This window comes from Hermetia illucens, chromosome 3, assembly GCF_905115235.1.
Source record: "Hermetia illucens chromosome 3, iHerIll2.2.curated.20191125, whole genome shotgun sequence".
Lineage (NCBI taxonomy): Eukaryota > Metazoa > Arthropoda > Insecta > Diptera > Stratiomyidae > Hermetia > Hermetia illucens.
In genome coordinates this window covers 14,631,895-14,651,541 of record NC_051851.1, presented here as the reverse complement: position 1 = coordinate 14,651,541, position 19,647 = coordinate 14,631,895, and the positions used below count along the sequence as shown (strand labels likewise).

General features: G+C 43.0%; 1 protein-coding gene across 2 annotated transcripts; it reads right to left on the bottom strand.

The window, feature by feature from the left end:
• Window positions 1-1,999: 1,999 nt before the first annotated feature.
• Window positions 2,000-19,378, bottom strand: LOC119651628 (leucine-rich repeat protein soc-2 homolog). 2 transcript variants are annotated; one of them, XM_038055289.1, is made up of 4 exons: window positions 19,176-19,378; window positions 8,522-9,453; window positions 6,967-8,426; window positions 2,000-2,365 (listed from the first exon to the last, which is right to left on the bottom strand). In XM_038055289.1, exons 2-3 carry the CDS (start codon window positions 9,298-9,300, stop codon window positions 7,556-7,558), a joined length of 1,650 nt encoding a protein of 549 aa, XP_037911217.1. In that variant the 5' UTR covers window positions 9,301-9,453; window positions 19,176-19,378; the 3' UTR covers window positions 2,000-2,365; window positions 6,967-7,555. The 2 variants fall into 2 exon arrangements, with proteins under 2 accessions (XP_037911217.1, XP_037911218.1); XM_038055290.1 differs by having other exon boundaries at window positions 19,242-19,376.
• Between the last annotated feature and the right edge of the window lie 269 nt (window positions 19,379-19,647).

Genomic DNA, 19,647 nt, shown 5'->3' with positions numbered 1-19,647 from the left:
GCTTTCGAGGTGCGCAACTTTCTGGCCGAAAACTCAGTACAGCCGCTTACTTGGCCCGGGAACAGCACGGATTTAAACCCCTTAGAAAACTTGTAGGCACTAATGGAGAAAAAGGTAGCTGAACAGAAGCCAAAAAGTTAACATGAGCTTGATTTAATCCTCTTAAGGACGTGGAATGATGAAGTTGACCTGCATATTCTGCAGAATCTTATTTCATCAGTACCAGCGAGGATTAGAGCCGTAGTTAAGGAAAAAGGAGGTGTAACCAAATAGTAATTAATCGAACTTTTGTGATGCGTGAGAGAGAGTTTGTTGCGACATTTGCAATATGGCGGCACTTTTCGTTTTCGGCTGTTACATTTGAATAGGACTAATTAGCTTGAATTCATTAGGAAACTGTCGTAGGCACTAATTGAATTGCAAGTACCAATTAAGAATGTCACTAGCATTATTTCCGAGTCTTCCTTTCATAAAAATTGAATTTAAGGCGGACGTAAGAACACTCTTGGCAGCATCAATTGCATGATTTAATGAACATAAAAAATGCAACCTTGTCGACGTGGAGCGATCTTTGCTGACCTTAAATCTACATTGTACCTTGAAACTGCGTGCCGTCAGCAGATTCTCTCCTCCGCGTTTCGGAAGCAAGTATGTATGTGGTCTAAAGCGCATATTTTGAAGAAAGAGAGGTTGTTTGTCCTTAGAAACATATAACTGCTTCTCCGCGTTGATTGCTAGAAATTTTAGAAAACCGGGTATCTCTTCCCTGTCAAGTCACACTTCTGATATCAAGGAAAGTAACAGTCCCACTGTTCCTGAACTAGAGGCTGATTCCAGTTAACCCGTTGGGGAGTTCCGTCCCCAAGTGCTCGAGGAGGGCGATCAGACCCGAGTCTGCAAGGGACGCTCTGCCACGAAGCCTCACCGGAGGTTATCTGGTACCATGGGAACTGGGATGGCCCTCTGAGAGCATATACTCCAGGAGAATTCCTAAAGGATGTGTTCTCGGCCCGGTTATTTGCGGTTGGCCCTCTAGTGGAAGTTTCATGGTGGTTGTGGTTATGCTTACATCGCGGGCAGAGCTGCTCGGAGCTCAAGCTTGGAGTGGCGCTGTACAACTCGAGTGCCGCACCCCTTAGTTGCGGCAGAGGTGTTAGATAGGCCTCGCATCCACTGGTATGAATGCTGAGCCTGCACTCAGTATAAACCAGGACCGCTGTGCTTGCATGGCGGGGCTCTGATTGTGGCCCCAAAATCAATCTGTGCCCGAAGAGGACCGTGGGATTATGCCTACACGGCAGGCACTCACGTTAACCCCCCCCCCCCTCGGACTTTCATGTTCTTGAACTAGAGGCACGACGATTTTTGAATGTTTGTTTTCTAGACGAAGGCCCTCCGTAGTGCAGCAGACGAGTGGAGGCTGACATTTTTAAACTAGGTGAAATCTTATTTGTAGTTTTGGTTCGTAATGAATGCTAATATCGAATACTGACACGGGTTAAAAACTGTGATTTCACGTTTATGACGCCAAATTTGACACAGCTCATTCTATAATCTGCCTTGAAGATAAAATAAGCATAAATTTGTTATTGAATGTCGAACATAAACTTGTTTTTCTTTCTACTTTTGAATGCTAAACAAAAATAAAAGAGACAAATAAATAAATTGAAATATTTCACACATACGCAACTAAAATGCAATGTTAATCGTTTTACCGAGCGAATAAATAAAAAGGAACTAATTTCAGAGAACGAAATAAAAATGATGTTGAAATTCTTTTGTCTGGCTTTATTCGTCATGTTCAAGCATACTTTCTTGCTCGATATTCATATGCTTATTATAAAAATGCTTTCCTCTTCATTACTTCTGAACACATAAAAATGCCATCAACATGTACGCATTGTTAGAACATATGCTAGATGTCTTGTCTCCAGCATTATTATGATTATGTTGACAATTTATTTTTATTTAAATGCTCGTTAAACAATTCCGTTTGGCGATCCTTTTACTAGTTACTTTATTCATTATTTATAATGTAATTCATCTTTTCTTTAAAAGCATTTTATATATACTGTAGACACATACATAATTAGCTTTTCATAGTAATGATATAAAAAAAGCACAATTTTTTTCCTTAAGAGTATAAATATAAAAAAAAGCAAATACAGAATATGGTTTCATCGTACTAAAAATCAATACATATTGTAAACGTAAAATATCGTTTCCATAAATGACTAGATGTTTGGGGTTCAATAAAGCGTGACGCTAACAGATACTTGTTTATTTGTCAGATAAATTCGAACATTGGGAAAAGTATTTTCCTATAATGACGCCTAAGGAAAATCATCTGCGTTGTTCATTGAATCTGAAAATATAAATTTAAAGATGTTTTATACTTGAAAGTGGGTCACATCATTTGAAACTGGTCGTGAATTTTAATCTAAAATAAAATATTGCGGAAACTATATGAAAATTAATTTCTGATCCGTTGTTGGCCTTGAATTTAGACTAGAATAGTGTATCTGTGTATATTCCGAAAACTATGTTAGCAACGTCTTCACAACCTTTTTTCTACAATGCAACTGTAAAGGTGCTAAAAATCATGAAATGTATTATGTAGAAAATGCCTCCCATTCATCAAACCTATCATCATATCCCAGTATGCACTGTCTTGTGACGTTTATTAACTGTATGTTTCGCTAAATTTCTTGATGATACAGTTTTACTAAAGGCGCACATTTTTGGTCTCTATTTCCCTTTTACACGTGGTTGTCATTTATCCCTAAATTTGATTTTTCAAGAAGTTTGCGCTTTTTCTTCACTGTTTTATGTTATGTGTTTGTGCGCCAATCAAAGTCCTTCTTCAAGAACAAAAAATCCCACTTAGTTTAGGTTAGAACAAGAGGTTAAACCAGTTATCGTATAATTATGAAACACACCATAGTATCGGCGACAGAATCCAGCCCTGTCGGTTGCCGCTCTAGACATCAAATTCTTCTGAAATTTCAAACCGATGCAGCACGTGTCATTTTCAGCCGTTTTATGCCGCTGTGATAATAGTTACTAGTTTCCCTGGAATGCCGCTTCTGCATAGAACATTCCAGATACACTTCCTGTTCATGCTAACAAATGACGATATCATTAGCAGCGCCAGAGAAAACATCATTTTTAGTCGTAGCCGAATGTTTATCAATATTTTCAAGTAGACAATTCAGGACATCTGCCGTACGATCAGCAACAGAGTCCTCTCATTGTCAAACAACAATTGGATCAAGTAAGCAGGCGGGATTAAAGTTTTGGAGTCGAAGTTCTGCAATTCGGTGAGAAACGGTGTACGCAACACGCAAGCGACATCAGATGATAATTCCCTTCGAAGCCTATGTCAGCACCTCGCTTCTTACGGACATCCAGAAGGCAACTACAAAATCTACTGTTGAAACCCAATTGAATTTATAGCAGACACTATGCCCCCCATGACGAAGCAGTGGACGCAGAAACCTGTCAATATTGCCATTACGATTCCCAAGGCCGTGCTTCCCCTTCATATGACCGAGCAAGGTATTATAAAAATTCACCTTGACGTTAAAATAATGTTTCATTAGAAAGATGATCAATCGAAATTTGCAGGTTGCCACAAATTTCTAACCTTCGTTAGATGCCTTTTATGACATACAGTGAGCGCAATTTCTATAGGCACACCCAATTTTTTTCAATTTTGAGATGAAATTCATGTTAAAACAAAATATTATATTCAAAGTAAAGTGGACACATTTATTTTAAATTATAATACAAACAAAAAATAACGAAATAAATATTATTCTTAAAAAAATTAACAAAAAATAGCATTTCAGTGCGCAATTTCCATAGGTGCACTTTCATTGTAACACTTTTACCAATCTAATAAAAGACATCAATCAAACTTTAGTATTTTGTTTTTGCACCATTATTTCTTATTATTTGAAATATTCTGTTTGGCATTGAATTAATAAGGGTTTTTAGTACATTATCATCGATTTCCCCCCAGCACTCTAATATTTTCTTTTTTAATTCAGCGACTGAGCTAAACTGCCGCCCATTTGCATAAACCCTTCTGGATAGTATTCCCCAAAGGTTTTCGATTGGGTTTATGTCGGGACTACGGGAGGGCCACTCCATTATTTTTATGTTTTTAGAATCTAGGTAAGATTTTGTGAATCGGGAAGCATGGACGGCGGCGTTATCTTGTTGGAAAATAAAATCTATGTTATTTTTCTCGTCTAAATATGGGACAAGAATAACCTCTAACAAATCGGTGTAAATGTCTGAGTTCATTTTTGTGGGTACTATCCCAAGACGAAGTTTTTCATGATAGGAGAAAGCACCCCAAATCATTAAACTTCCACCACCAAAGTTTCTGCTCATACGCGGAGGGTTATCTTTTCGTAGGTCGTGCCAGTAACAACTAAACCCATCGGGGCCATCTAAATTGAATTTCTTTTCATCAGAAAAGATAACTGTTTTCCATTCATCTTCCCATTTCATATGTTTCCGTGCAAAATCTAACCGGGCGGTTTTATGGCACTGTGTTAGGTGCGAAGCTTTCGCGAGTTTCTTGTATTTTAAATTGATATCGGCCTGCAAAATTTGCTGAACACGCCTTTTTTGATGGGAAGATTCAGTTTGGAAACAATTTCAGCCGGACTTAATTTATTTTTCGTCGCTTCATCCTTAATTTGTGTGATGAGCCTGTTTCCAACTTTTTTGTTTCCTTTCAGGTGCTTTCGGGCGGCGTATTTTTTCCGCATACCGAGTAATGCTGCATTCTCACAGAACACGGGCACGCGCAGAGACTTATCACGAACTCCGGCGAGCGGAGAAGCGACTTCACAGACGGAAAAAGGAAGCCTAGGAGAACCAACAGGTCTGTGAACCTGAAAAGTACAGGGAGCAACCGCACTAAGCGCGCAAGTTTTACCAACAAATCAGCAGGATGAAGTCTTATACACCTCGATGTTCATCCTGCCGAGACAAAGAGGAAAATCTGATTTTCGACAGAATGGGCGTATTGGAGTGATGGTTTGAGTATTTTGATGAACTATTGAACAATCAGAACATCGGCGAGTTGGAGGTCCCGCCAACTGAAGACGATGAACAAATACTGCCACCACCAAGTATAGGAGAAACACTCCGTGCAATTCATCGGTTTAAAAATCATAAGTCGCCAGGAGCCGATGGAATTACAGCCGAATTGTTTTAATATGGATGCGACCAATTACACCAAGTGGTTCATCAACTTGTGCTCAAGATGTGGGACAGCGAATCAATGCCTGATGATTGGCATTAAATCTCTCATACATAAAAAGGGAGATATCACACAGTGCAGTAATTATAGAGGTATCACGTTGCTTAGTACTATCTATAAGATATTCTCCACTATCTTGCTAGGCAATATAGCCTCATACGCCCAGAACATCATTGGCCCATACCAAAGAGGCTTCACTCCAGGCAAATTAGCAACAGATCAGATTTTCTCTCTGCGGCAAACGATGGAAAAACTGTTGGAATATGGACATCAGTTGCACCATCTCTTCATCGACTTTAAAGCCGCCTATGATAGCATAGCCAGGGTAAAACTGTACACGGCCATGGGAGAATTCGATATCCCGACGAAACTAATAAGACTGACTAGGCTGACCCTGACCAATATGCGAGGCCAAATAAAAGCAGCAGGATCACTCTCAAGACCATTCGACATCAACAACGGTCTACGACAAGGGGATGCGCTATCATGCGTCCTCTTTAACCTGGCCCTCGAGAAAGTGATCCGTGATGCCGAGGTAAATGCAAGAGGTACGATCCTCTTCAAGTCCACCCAACTACTGGCCTATGCTGACGATATCGACATAATGGGAAGAACCACCCGAGACGTACAAACTGCCTTCATCCAGATCGAGCAGGCGGCGCGAGATCTTGGGCTGCACATAAATGAAGGCAAGACAAAATATATGGTGGCAATGTCAGCACCGAAGACGAATCAACCAACAACATCAAACCGCACTGGTCAAACACAAACACGCAGAAGAATAAGGATAGGAGAATACAACTTTGAGACCGTTGACAATTTCTCCTATCTAGGGTCGAAAATCACAACCGATAACAACTACGATGATGAAATCCGCGCACGGTTGTTGTCAGCCAACAGAGCCTATTTCAGCTTACAAAGACTGTTCCGCTCGAAACGTCTCACCATAGGGTCAAAGCTCTTACTGTACAAGACTATGATCTTGCCAGTCCTCATGTATTCCTCGGAAACTTGGGTTCTTAGCAAGAAAAATTGCGAACTCTTGGCCGCGTTCGAGAGAAGAATCCTCCGAAGAATTTTTGGCCCCCTACATGAGGATGGACGATTCCGTAGCCTACACAATGACGAAATCTATGAGCGATACCATGACCATCAGGTTGTGGATAAAATCCAGCTCAATAGGTTACGGTGGGCGGGTCACTTAATCCGTATGAATGAGGATGATCCAGCTCGGCAATATCTATGGTAGAAAAAGAAGACGAGGCAGACCCTGCCTAAGATGGAGCGATGGCGTAGGCCAGGACACAAGACAGCTTTTGGGGATATCGAATTGGTGGACCTCGGCGCAAAACCGGGATGTCTGGAGTTCCTTATTAAGGCAGGCCTAGACCAGATACCGGTTGTTGCAACGTTCATGATGAAACTGAGTACTTTAAATTGCTAGGATTGGTATTCTTAGTAAATGGTGAGACTCTCAACTCTATCCGGACCAAATTTACAGGAATAGTGAAATTCATTAGGTATGTGAATATAGTTCTCCAGAAGGCAAAGCCGAAATAAAGATTCATCTTAAATTACAATTGTTGTTAGCTTCTCCATGTTTTGTTTGCCAAACTTATGACTGTTGTACATGCAAAAAACAAAAAAGCTCCAAAAGATCTAAAATCTTAGTACAAAATACTCACTTTTTGTGTGAAATTCAACGTAACAAAGCCGGATGATCTCTCTCGCAATGTGGTCAATGTTCGCTCAAATGCAAAATATGTTATAACATGGAATAAGACTATTTGTTTCCTAAGTGTCTCCACTAATTATATTATATGATAATATAATAACAGTCAAAATATTTAATTTTTTTTTTGTTTCACAAACTTTATCAGAAGCGATTTTAAAGCTATTTTCAATCACACATTTATATTTTATATTTCATTTTAAATATTTTTTCTTCTATTTTACTGTTTATTGTATTTTCTTTGTATGGTTTCTGTTGTCCTTATGTTGCCATCATTTAATAACGCCAGGAGTTCAGATACAAGTAGTTAAATACTAAGTTTTATCCTAGGTTTTTATTCACTTTTGCATTGGGAATAATTTTGTTTAGTTGCTGTGCTTATGACTTATCTTCTAATTGAGTTCAACTACGTTCAATTGTTTTTCAAAGGATTTGAAACGACAAAATCGACATTCTAGCTTAACACAATCACGCGATTTCGTCAAGTTAACTTTAAATACAGTAGAATCGACTTTACTCTCGATTACGTTCTGTGAAAAGAATCACATTTGTCGATATGGAGAATGCATTTTTAGCCACTGCAGAACTAACGAGGGACCTCCCGCCTGTATCTCTTGCGGTATTGAACTCAATGGGCATTTGTCGATGTTTAAATATTTTAAATTTTGGCAAAGAGCTAGTTCATACGGCAATTTTTCAAGGCATGGATTTTGATTTATGTAAAGATTCTCCAGATTTTCAAGGGATCCAATCTCTTCTGGCAAATACTGCAGATTATTTTCGCTCACCGATAAATGCGTTAAATTCGTTAAATGACCAATAGTTCGAGGCAAAATTGTTATCTGATTGGTTTGTAATATGAGCTTTTGGAGTTCGTGTAAAAGTCCTATTTCGTTTGGTAGATTTTCAATACGATTTTCTTCCAAGTCCAAAATACGCAACTTTCGCAAATTCCCAATTGTGTTTGGAATTTTTTTGAGCAAATTATTAGACAAGATCAGTATTTCCAAATTTTGCAGAGCTAATATGTCATCGGGCAACTTTGTCAGTGAATTAGTAGCTAAGTTTAGTTCAACCATATTTACCCAAGCGCCCACATCAAGTGGCAAAGACGTTAGAGCATTTTCTTTCATATTCAATTTAGTTAAACCTTTGGCACGCGAGAATATACCATATGGAATCTTGTCTATTTGATTATGTTCAAGATTGATGCTCGTTACATTTGTAAATTGAGCTGGACCACCTGATGGGTAGCTATGAAAAGCATTTCGTGAGAGAGTAATAGTTGTTAGCGAATTTAGACTAGCGAGGAGACCATCCGGCAACTGAGAAATCTGATTTCCTTCCACGTTGAACTCGTCCATGTATTTACAGTTTTTCAAAGATGTTGGTATAGATGTGAGCCGATTGTATCTGAAACATTAACACAGTCGAATATTATTATTAAGAGAAAAAGGATACCAGGAATAGGGAAACAGTCATCGCGTTGTCCACTCATTCAAACTTACCTTAAACCTAGCCGCGTCAAATTTTTCAGGTTGCCAATACTTTCTGGAATGTCGAGAAGCTCATTATGTTGCAAATCTAATGCGCTTAGATTAGCACAACATCCTATCTCCTCTGGTAAATGCTCCAAGTGGTTATGGGACACATCTAGTGTCGTTAAATTGATCAATGCTCCAATGGCTGGACCAAGTTCTCGTATCTTATTTTCACGTAAACTGAGCATAGTTAAATTCGTAAGATTTCGTATATCATCTGCAACACTCGGTATTCGATTGAATCGTAAATAGAGCGTTGTTAGCGATTTCAATTTATAAATGACATCTGGGATTTCGGCAAGTTTATTATGCCGAAGATCAAGCACTTTCAGTTGCTTCAGGTTAGCCAGCGTGTCAGGCAGCGATGTTAGTGAGTTTTCATTGAGTGCGAGCGTTTTTAAGTTTGTCAAACAACCAATTTCTGGTGGTAGTGAAGCAATCTTATTACTGTATAAATAAAATTCAGTCAAATGAACACAATCCTTCACGGATGGCGGAATAACAGTTATCGATGATTTACTGAGATCAAGTCTTTTTATGCCTTCATCGCGACATCTTTGCAGTGCTTTCAAAACATCTTGATCCGCTTGGATCGGTTTCGATTTCTTAACTGTGGGTTTGGGTTTATTCGATTCTGGATGTTTCACCGTGACCACTTTCGGTCTGGCTACTGTCTCGGGGGGCATATTATCACTGTTACTACTACTGCTGCCTTGACCTGCACCAATTGCAGAGCACAGGTTCATAGTTTTGCCCAGATTTCTTGGATTTTGATTTTGTTTCTTCAACTTGTAATATTTTGCACTAGAGCGCGTTCAGATTGTTTTGTTGATGCGAGTTTTCGAATTGGGTTGCTTATTTACGCAAGTGATATTCACTCATTGTCCAGTTATATGATTCTGTAAAAGACATCATATCATATCTTAAAAAAGTTTGAAATATACTTTAACATTTGTTTAAAAATAAGCATGCAAATGGGAAATCGGAAGCTAAACACATCACGTATATAAAGGTTTTGGCGTTTTCCTCAGACTACCGAAACTGAATATTTTATTATTTTCCGAGTTATCACAATCTCGGCAGATGCTGGATTTTACCTAATACTAGCACTAAGTGCCAAGCATTTAGGCTCGGACGATTCTACCTACTTAAAAACTAAAGGGGCGCTGGTCAATGGGAGAATCCGTCGTGATCTCCCAGCAACATCGAGCACGTATGCAGAATGGTGTACTTCTGCATGGTTTGAAGCAGACTGTGCGAAAGTCCCAGGACATCAAGGGAAGCCGTGAAGTATTTAGGTACTCGTGCAGCGAGTCGACTTGGCGATGATTTTGTGCCGCCAAGTCAACCACGCCCCTACCTCCGATGTCACGAGGCAAGTTCACCCGCTCCACAGCAGACTTTGGTTGATCCACTCGAAATTTGGACATAGTTGTCCGTATCCGCCGCTGGACGTTTTCCAAATCGGTCTTCGTCCACAACAATATTCCGAATGCATAAGCCAGTGAAGGGATAGCAATTACAATCAACGCGCTTATTTTATTCTTCTCCGAGAGATGCGATTTCAGTACCAGCTTTACACGTCGCAGGAATTCGAACAGCAGAGCATCCTTCAGATCACCAACTCGAGCATGGGTTTGTGGCGCGGCAGGATTCGCGGCATTCGAAATTTATTTCGAATTTTGCGAATACCAGCGGACAGATGACGTCACCGGCGCTCTCCACTCAGTTCAGACCTCGCTACAGGGGTGAAGAGCAGAGTAGGTGACGGAAAAAAATGTGAAATGTAAAACTTATATTTTCCGGGCAATTAATTTTTTCGCTCAACGTTGAGTAACCAACTAAACCCATTCAATCTTCAACTTATGTCACAGTAAAAAAAAAAGACGGATATCGAATATTGTAATATGGCGAATATTATTGGTGCCTGTGTTGTTCTTCATAATTATAGTGAAAGAGTTATGTAAAAAGTAATATTATAGTAATTTGAATTACAATAAAAACTGTACCTAATCAGGACTTGAATACTGAATGGAGGAATTCATAAATAACACGAAGACATTTAAATTTTGGAATCTGCAGCCTGACGTTGTTGTCTTATAACTTCAAAATTGATGACCCCGGAGCGAACATCTCTTGCAGAATTCATAGATACTTGTAGAAGTCTGTCTCGGTGATAGCTTCGATGTGGAGGTCACCAATGCTATGTCCGGCATGTGGCTCGTGATGATCTTTGCGGATGGCTTAGATTTGACACTTGTCCAGAGAGCATGGTGTTGATGATGCTTTAATTAATTGGCTCCATCCTATGCTAGCGCAGAGACTGGTGTGCGCTGAGGTGGGTGTCGATCGCTATCTGACTGCAGAAGCAACGAAGAGCTGCCCCCAATAAGGTGCGCTTTCTACTATGCGAACTGCAAAATTTGCCAATACACTCTCAAGCTTATGCTGATGATGTGGCTGTGCTTGCTGTTGATCGTGATCTTAGAACGGTGTGTAGGAATATACAACGTGCCGTTGATTTGATAGACAATTGGTGCCTCAGACATGGTCTTTCAGTTAATCGAATTAAAACCACAATGGTATTATTCACAAAAAGGAGAAAACTGGATGGACTTTGCCTACCTGAGATGAGGGGTACTACCCTTCAACTCTCCGAAGAAGTGAAATATCTGGAAGTCACTCTAGATAAAAAACTTCTTTGGAACAAACATGTAGAGGTAAAGATGAAACGAGCTATCACAGCTTATGGGCTGTGCAGACGGACCTTTGCCTCGACATGGGGACTCAGGCCTAATGTGGTAATGTGGATATACGTTTCCATCATTAGGCCGATGTTCGTATATGTATCCGTCGTGTGGTGGGTTAAGGTGAGACAAAAAGGTTTTCACCGTAAACTAGCCGCACGGCAAAGAACTGTGTGTCTGGGTATCACTGGTGCCATGAGCACGACATTCGGCGCAGCTCTGAATGCATTAATCAATTTGCAGCCCATGGATATATTTATTCAAAGCACAGCAATGGGAGCAGCTCATAGACTAATTCGATTAGATCTATGGGGAAACAACGGATGTGGGTGGCACAGAGCATTGGAAGAGTTACCGGGAGGACTGAATCCAGTTCTTCCAATGCCTTTTGATTCTCGTGTCCCCATACATATGTTTAATAATAATAATAATCGTTGGCGCAACAATCCATGTTGGATTAGGGCCTTGAAGTGTGTTAGAGCACTTCATTCAAGACCGTAACGGTACACTAGGAGGCAATGTGATCTGCATTGGGCTTGCCCGAGATTATTTACCCTGATTTGACTCAGGTACTCATTCACCAGTGAGATTTGAACCGCGACCTTCCGTACGACAGCCTTGCGCTCTAACCACTCAGCTATCCGGACACGTATGTTTGTTTGGTAGAAAACATGAAGTTACCCTAAAGCGTAGAGAAAACTGGGAAGTCCCAGAGGAATGCATGGCGGGATATACGGATGCCTTCTACACCGGTGGCTCAAAACCAGAAGAGGGTTCTGGAGCCGGAGTCTACCTCTCGAATAAAAACGAGAAGCCGAAGCCGAAGTTTATGCGATCCTAAAGGCGGCAAACTGGATAATTGACGAGTGGTTGAATTGCAGGCGCATCGTAATCTCCAGTGATATTCAAGCTGCATTGAGGGCGTTGAGTAGTCTTAGGCGTTGATCACCTCGAAAATCGTTCAGGAATGCAGAAACCGTTTGAACTCTACCTCTAGATTCAATACAGTGGAACTACTCTGGGTACCTAGTCACAGTGGTGTAGAGGGGAATGAAATCTCGGATGCTTTAGCGAAAGAGGGGTCAATCTCCCCTATGCCGAGACCGGAACCAGCAATTGGAGAATCAGTAGCATTGGCTAAGTCTGTTTTCAAAAACTGGGAACAAGCTTCCCACAATGACAGGTAGCATAGCCTAAATGCTGCTCGACACACCAGACTTTTCCTGCCAGAACCAAGCACGCGTACCGCAAAGTTTAATAAGTCCCAAGCCCGGTTGTCAAAGGAGGAGGGATAGATAGCTTCAATCTGAATGGCCCGCCACCGCAGCGCCTCAGGGGGTAGGTGACAAAAGTACAGGAACTTTGCAGTCTTGCAGATTACTCACTAAGGAAGCTATCTCAACACCTGGCAGCTAGGGATAAAATGCACCACCAAAAATGAGAAGGAGAAATTTAAGGTCCGGTACGGATAACCGGCGGGAGTCGTCTGACTTGGTGACTGGGTCGGGCTCTCGTAATGGACAGTACGGCGTCGAAACCGCTAGTCGTGGGGCGGTTCGACGTCTAGGCGCCACGACGACCAGGAGCACAGCTCCGCCTGCTGCAGCTGTTTCGCCACAATCTGTGGCGACCACTTCAGCAGGTTCACGTAGGAAGCGGATGAAATGGACTGAAGAACTGAACCTCTTCATCATCCGCTCCTACTACGAAATAACGGCGGGGGCAGGTACAACATCTTACCGCCCCTTGTTACACCAGAGATTCGTCGAGCGTTTCCCGCAATTCGCGCACGTGACTGTGCAGCGAGTCGCAGACCATACCGCTTTATTACTCGCAGCGACACAATCCCGGCCACCATCAGGGAACGTGTTCGACTTGAAATCATCGGGGAGACTGGTGACCGAGAGTCGATGGGGGCAGAGGCGGCGGCATCAACAACACCACGCCGCACTGCAGGCAACAGGTTCAGTACTCGCCGAAGCACTCTTCTCCACCGTCCAGCTGAGGTTTCCGCTGAGGTTCGGGACGAATTCCAAAGAGCGTGTATAGAATTCTCGGATATGGATCCTTTGCATAGACCAGGTATTCCCAGGCTCATGCATCTCCAGCAACTCCGGGAATTCTATCTCAAATCAATGATGAGATTGCATCGACTGTGAGTTGATATGTCGCTGCTGCAACTACAATCACTTGTGTATTGTGATGCAGTTGCGGCTATCAGATGGCACGGTCAAAAGAGATCCACTATGGAAAATTCGTCTGGAACGTCGGCGGGACTCACTAAGGCAGGATATTGCTAGACTGATTCAGATCAGCACTGGCAATGCCAGCAGACGGGTGAGAAATAAAGTGCAGAGGGTTTACCGGAACTATGCCATCCCCTGTGACACACCCGTTGTTGAAATTCTGGACACACTAAAACAGAAACTTTCTGTCATATGCAGTCGGTTACGACAGTATGGTGAAAGTTATTCCAAACGTGTCCAGAATGCAACATACGCGAGGAACCAGCGGAGCTTTTTCAGATCTCTCAACGAATCCCAACAAAGCGCCCAGACAATACAGTGAAGTCCTCGGTGTTTAACGTAGGTACCTGTCTTGAGACTTAATCCTACGGCCCTCTTAGGCACGGATTGATTTTGTGACCACAATCAGAGCCCCGCTGAGACAAGCACAACGGTACCAGTCTATACCAAGTGCATGGCTTAGCATTCATACTGGTGGATGCAAGAATTACCTAAATCTCTACCGAACTATGGAGTACGGCACCCGTGTTGATACGCAACACCACGTCGAGGCCCGAAGGTCTCTTCTCGCTTGAGCACAACCACAGCCCCCATGAAGCTCCCACAAGGGGCCAACCGCAACCAACCGAGCTGTACTCAGATACGACAGGAATTCTCCTGAAGTATAAGAGTCCAGGGGCTACCTCGGTTCCCATGGTACCAGTATACCTCTGGTAAGGTTTCGTGACCGAAGCCACTTCAAATGAGTCCCCGTACAGACTCGGGTCTGATCGCCCTTACTAGGCCTCGGAGCATTCGCCTACTGCATCACGGCCGGCAAGTCAATGCGATACAGCGTTTCCCGGTGCCACCACGTGGGGGTTCTCCTGGGCCACTTGGTTTTAGTTCAGCCGACAGGGTTGCCGCCCTATCTTCCTCCCCGCCACCTCAGAGCACCAACCAGACAATACAGTTCTCGGTGACGGAAGCGAAAGAGCATCGGGGTGGACTTTGGGGGTTACTCAGCTGAGCATGCTGAGTAGATCACCGCCGAAGGCACCCGCCATGCCAATACACCTGGCATGAATTTTGCGGATGTTACCGAAGAGGAAGCTCGACGAGCCATAAACATCTCGAAGAACTGGAGGGGCCCAGGTCTGGATCGGGTGCAGAATTTCTGGTATAAGAAATTTACCAGCGTACACAGTCGGTTGGCACGGAGTATAAATGAGGTCATGAGTCGGCCGGAGGAATTTCCACCTTTCCTCACTGCGGGGATTACCTACCTTATCCCTAAGAAGGACACGGTGCAGGACCCCGTGGACACAAGACCGATCACTTGCTTACCAACCCTCTACAAATTCATCACGTCCATTATCCGTATACGGAGGGGCATCTTCCAGGGGGATTCATTGAGTCCTCTTTGGTTTTGTATGGCACTGAACCCCCTTTCATGGCTACTGAATGATGCTAGAGGGCATGGTTTTCCAATAAAAGATGGCCTACGTGCTAAGTGCGAACTGACACACTTGATGTACCTAGATGACATCAAGCTGTATGCTGGTACTGACAACCATCTTTGAAGTCTGTTGCGAATAATTGACATGTTCAGCCGTGATATTCGGATGGAGTTTGGATTAGACAAATGTCGAATCCAAGCCATCCGCAAAGGTCATCACGAGCCGCATGCCGAACATAGCATTGGTGACCTCCACATCGAAGCTATGACCGAGACAGACTTCTACAAGTACCTAGGAATTCTGCAAGGAACCCATGCTCGAGTTGGTGATCTGAAGGAAGCTCTGCTGTCCGAATTCCTGTGACGCGTAAAGCTGGTGCTGAAATCGCATCTCTTGGGGAAGAATAAAATAAGCGCGTTGAATGTATTCGCTATCCCTTCAGTGGCTTATGCATTCGGAATATTGCCGTGGACGGAGACCGATCTAGAAAACGTCCAGCGGCGGATACGGACAACTATGTCCAAATTCCGAATGCATCACCCAAAGTCTGCCGTGGAGCGGATGAATCTGCCTCGTGACATCAGAGGTAGGGGCGTGGTTGACGTGGCGGCACAACATCATCGCCAAGTCGACTAGCTGCGCGCTTATTTTTACAGCAAAGAGCAGGCGAATCCCTTGCATTCGGCTGTCTGTAAGGCAGACTGGGGACTGACTCCATTTAACTTGAAGGATCGATCTTTCAATCCTCTGAGTGGGGTGAAGTCGGACCAAGAGCGGATCGATGAATGGAAGTCGAAGGCAATGCACGGTAAACACGTGAATTGTCTTTGGCAACCATTTGTCGATTTGCATCTGTCGAACAGATGACTGTGTGCTGGGGAACTCTTTGCTGAGACGTAATGGTTCATGTGTGCCATTCAGGATGGCGTGGTCGCCATCCGAGCTTACAAAAAGCTCATCATGAAAGAACGGGTGGAGAACGACCAGTGCAGAATGTGTGGTTCGGCGTTAGAGACGTTGGACCATCTCATTTCTGGCTGTACTGTTATGGCACCGGTGCAATACATCACCAGGCATAATGCTGTATGTAAGGTTATCCATCAAAATCTTGCATACAAGCATGGGCTGATCACGAGGACATGTCCGGTTTACCGATATGAGCCGTAAGCAGTACTTGATAGTTCTGCTTACAGCATGTATTGGGACCGGCAAGTTCTGACTGATCGCCACACTCTACACAACAAGCTTGACGTACTGTTAGTTGACAAGACGGGTTGCTCCGCGTATATTATTGATGTTGCTATCCCCCATAATAGCAACGTTGAACGGAAATACGTGGAGAAGAGCCATTGGCTCGGGAAATCAAAGAAATTTGGCGTCTCGAGCGGGTGGTTGTAGTTCCCATAATATTGTCATCTACAGGTATTGTACCTAAATCCCTGACGGCTTCCCTTGATGTCCTGGGACTTTCGCACAGTCTGGTTCAAACCATGCAGAAGTACACCATTCTGCATACGTGCTCGATGTTGCGGGGAGTACTTGACGGATTCTCCCACTGACCTACCACCGACCACCACCACCAGCGCCCCTTTACTTTTTAAGTAAGTAAGATCGTCCGAGCCTAAATGCTTGGCATTTAGTGCTAGTATTAGGTAAAATCCGGCATCTGCCGAGATTGTGATAACTCGGAAATAATAATAATCGTTGGCGCAACAATCCATGTTGGATCAGGGCCTTGAAGTGTGTTAGAGCACTTCATTCAAGACCGTAACGGTATACTAGGAGGCAATGTGGTCAGCATTGCGCTCGCCCGAGATTATTACCCTGGTTTGACTCAGGTACTCATTCACAGCTCAGTCGACTGGTGTCCGACGTCAAATCACGATACAAATCCCACTGCCACCAGCGGATTTGAACCGCGACCTTCCGTACGACAGTCTTGCGCAAAGTTTATCCTATCGAAAAGCAGGAGGACGCAGGAGTATTGTGGGCATTCTGACAGGTTATAATTCGCTAACTGGGCATATATTCCGAATATGAATTATGATGATACGTGTTCCTCCGGTAATGAGGAATCCACGGAGCATTTCCTATGTGAATGTCCCGCCTATGAACGCATCAGACATGAGATCTTTGGTGGCGATGTTCTCCAGTTGCAACGGGTAGCATCGCATCCACTAACGGAAATTCTATGATACGTTAGCGAATTCGGAATATTCCATTAGACTGGGGTGGCGAGTACAATGGGTCAACATGGCCTGAGGGCTCAGAAGCTGCAGCTTCTCCCCCACCACACCCACACAAGCACACACACCAATCGTCATAACTCCGTCTGCAAGATTCTCCATCGAAACCTTTCGTTGATGTATAACTTAGTGGCACCCTACCATCCTTATTATAAGTGCACTTCGCAGAGAATCCTGAAAAATGATCGGGCCAAACTATTGGGGGATTACACTATTGCCTCCGACCACAGTGTTGCTCACAATAGACCCGATCTAGTTCTGCTTCTCAAGGAAGAATAAGCGTGCTTCATAATCGATGTAGCCGTACCGTTGTTGAAAAGCAGCAAGAAAAAAATCCGGAACTACGGCTCTCTGGCAGACGACATGATGTAGACTTGGAGATTACAAAAGATCAAAGTAGTCCCTGTGGTAATTTCAGCGACGGGATTAGAACCGCAGAATTTACATAAAGTACTGAAAACCCTCGATCTTAGGGCTGCACTATACATGCAGATCCGGTAACAATCTGACCTAGTGGACTTCAGTCTTGATTCGTACTCCTTTCGATTTAAGATCCATGTCTCTGTAGTATAGAACCAGAGCGTCAATTCTACCTATCAGACTAGATTTTTCGATATTTCGCACCTATTGTAACCAGCAACACAGATAATCTTGAATGGCAAGCTGAATTGCACCCTCATTGACTACAGACAAGCGGGTGGCACCTTCCCTATTGGTTGAATAGAAACAAAAACCCAGAACCGACAACCAGCTTCGTGAAAAATTTTTATCGAAAGCACACTAAACAATAAAACCGGCTTCGGTTGAAAGCTAGATCCACGTCTTGTGTCTGCTCATTAAGATGATTCATCTTAAGATTATTGCTGATACTACTGCTATCGGCCAAAGCCTGCAGGACATCTTAGACCGCAAGAAGCGCAATTCCACCTGCAAGGCTACCACCAGCGTTACCTTTCATCGATCAACCGCAAATAGCGAAACACACAAGGCGCACACCTGTTCCCTGAAAGGAGTTTGATCCTGAGACCGTTTACATGTCAATTCACTCAACTTCGACTTTGGTAGTGTTAAGATTGTGCCCCTAATGCCTCCAAGACAATATGAGTTAACTCTGCGAACTGAAAATCACTGAGAGATCCCCTTTGGAAAAATTTTAGATGTGACTCACAAAATTTGCACAAACACATCACTCGACATTTAGGACTATTTTTTTTTCTAGAATTTTAACGCCCCCGCACACCGCTCCAGAGATTGTTAGTTTACTTAATGTTTTTCTTGTTTTATTTTTTGAAAAATATTCCAGAGGCAAGATTTATTCGACACCGTCGGTAGCTAAGACCAATAACGTAAACATCCTCATCCAAGGCATGATTTGCACCCCCATTACTCCCAATTGATCCCGTGATTCTCAGAGGGATCTTCTCTAATGTGAAAACGCCTCCTGGAAAGCAAACCCACAATGCAGCTCGCCGTGAACAACCTTCAATCACATGACGGCAGCTCGAGGTCTCCATTAGTTTATATCGGCATTCGCAGCGCTAGACCGAGTATCATTCATCAGGGAGAGTCTCAGAAGTGTTTGTTTATGACACATGTTGCGAACTGGGGGCACTCGAGCTTTAAGAGCCTCAAATAGAAAAGGAAGGGCTTGGCCGCCTTGTGGTTCCTGATAAGATTTTATCGGCCGGGCGATTATCAAACTCGTGGAGCATTAATAACACTAAATCACTCATGCACTGCTTTGTTAATTTTTCTCAGTGGGATTCACACTTTTTCGCGAATGCTTTAAGAATTACTCTGAAAACCTTCACGTGAACAGAAAGGCAACGAAAGAGGAAACGAAATTGGCATCGGGTGCGAAGATTCACATTTGGAAAAATTGGAATCCTTGTAAGGACCCTCCTTAATTTTCTCTACTGACGGCGGCGACAACGACGACGTACCTTCAATCTCAGTTTCCACGCTTATTCTACACGCTGTCTGCTCGACTAACACAAAATTCAACTCACTGGCCAATTAGTAACACTATAATGAACATCTCCTTGTTTAATTTGAAATACAAAAACTTCCTTTCGTCTCAACACAAACGCGAAAACTCCTTTTCTACGAGCAAAAAATGGCTGAAGTTTTCTACTCTTCTAATGGATCCAGGGTTGCGTAAATTTTATGATGAGAATGACAACAAATGGCGACTTAAGGTTGCTATCTAAAAGCGAATGATATTGCAGTGTTTAGCCAGGTTCAGACCCGAAGTAGACTATCGAGGAAAAGCTAAGCTTATCGAATAGGTGAACATGTACTTGGAACTCTCTTAGTATTTTTCGAACTTTTCGAACTAAATGGATTTAAACCATAAATTTAAATTTCATGACAAAACATTAAAATCAATTCACCGTCTGTTTATGGAACATTTTC

Coding starts and splice junctions, on each gene's coding strand:
- LOC119651628 (XM_038055289.1), bottom strand. CDS start 9,300: ATGAACCTGTGCTCTGCAATTGGTGCAGGTCAAGGCAGCAGTAGTAGT. Junction 8,427..8,521: donor TTGACGCGGCTAGGTTTAAG/GTAAGTTTGAAT, acceptor TTAATGTTTCAG/ATACAATCGGCTCACATCTA.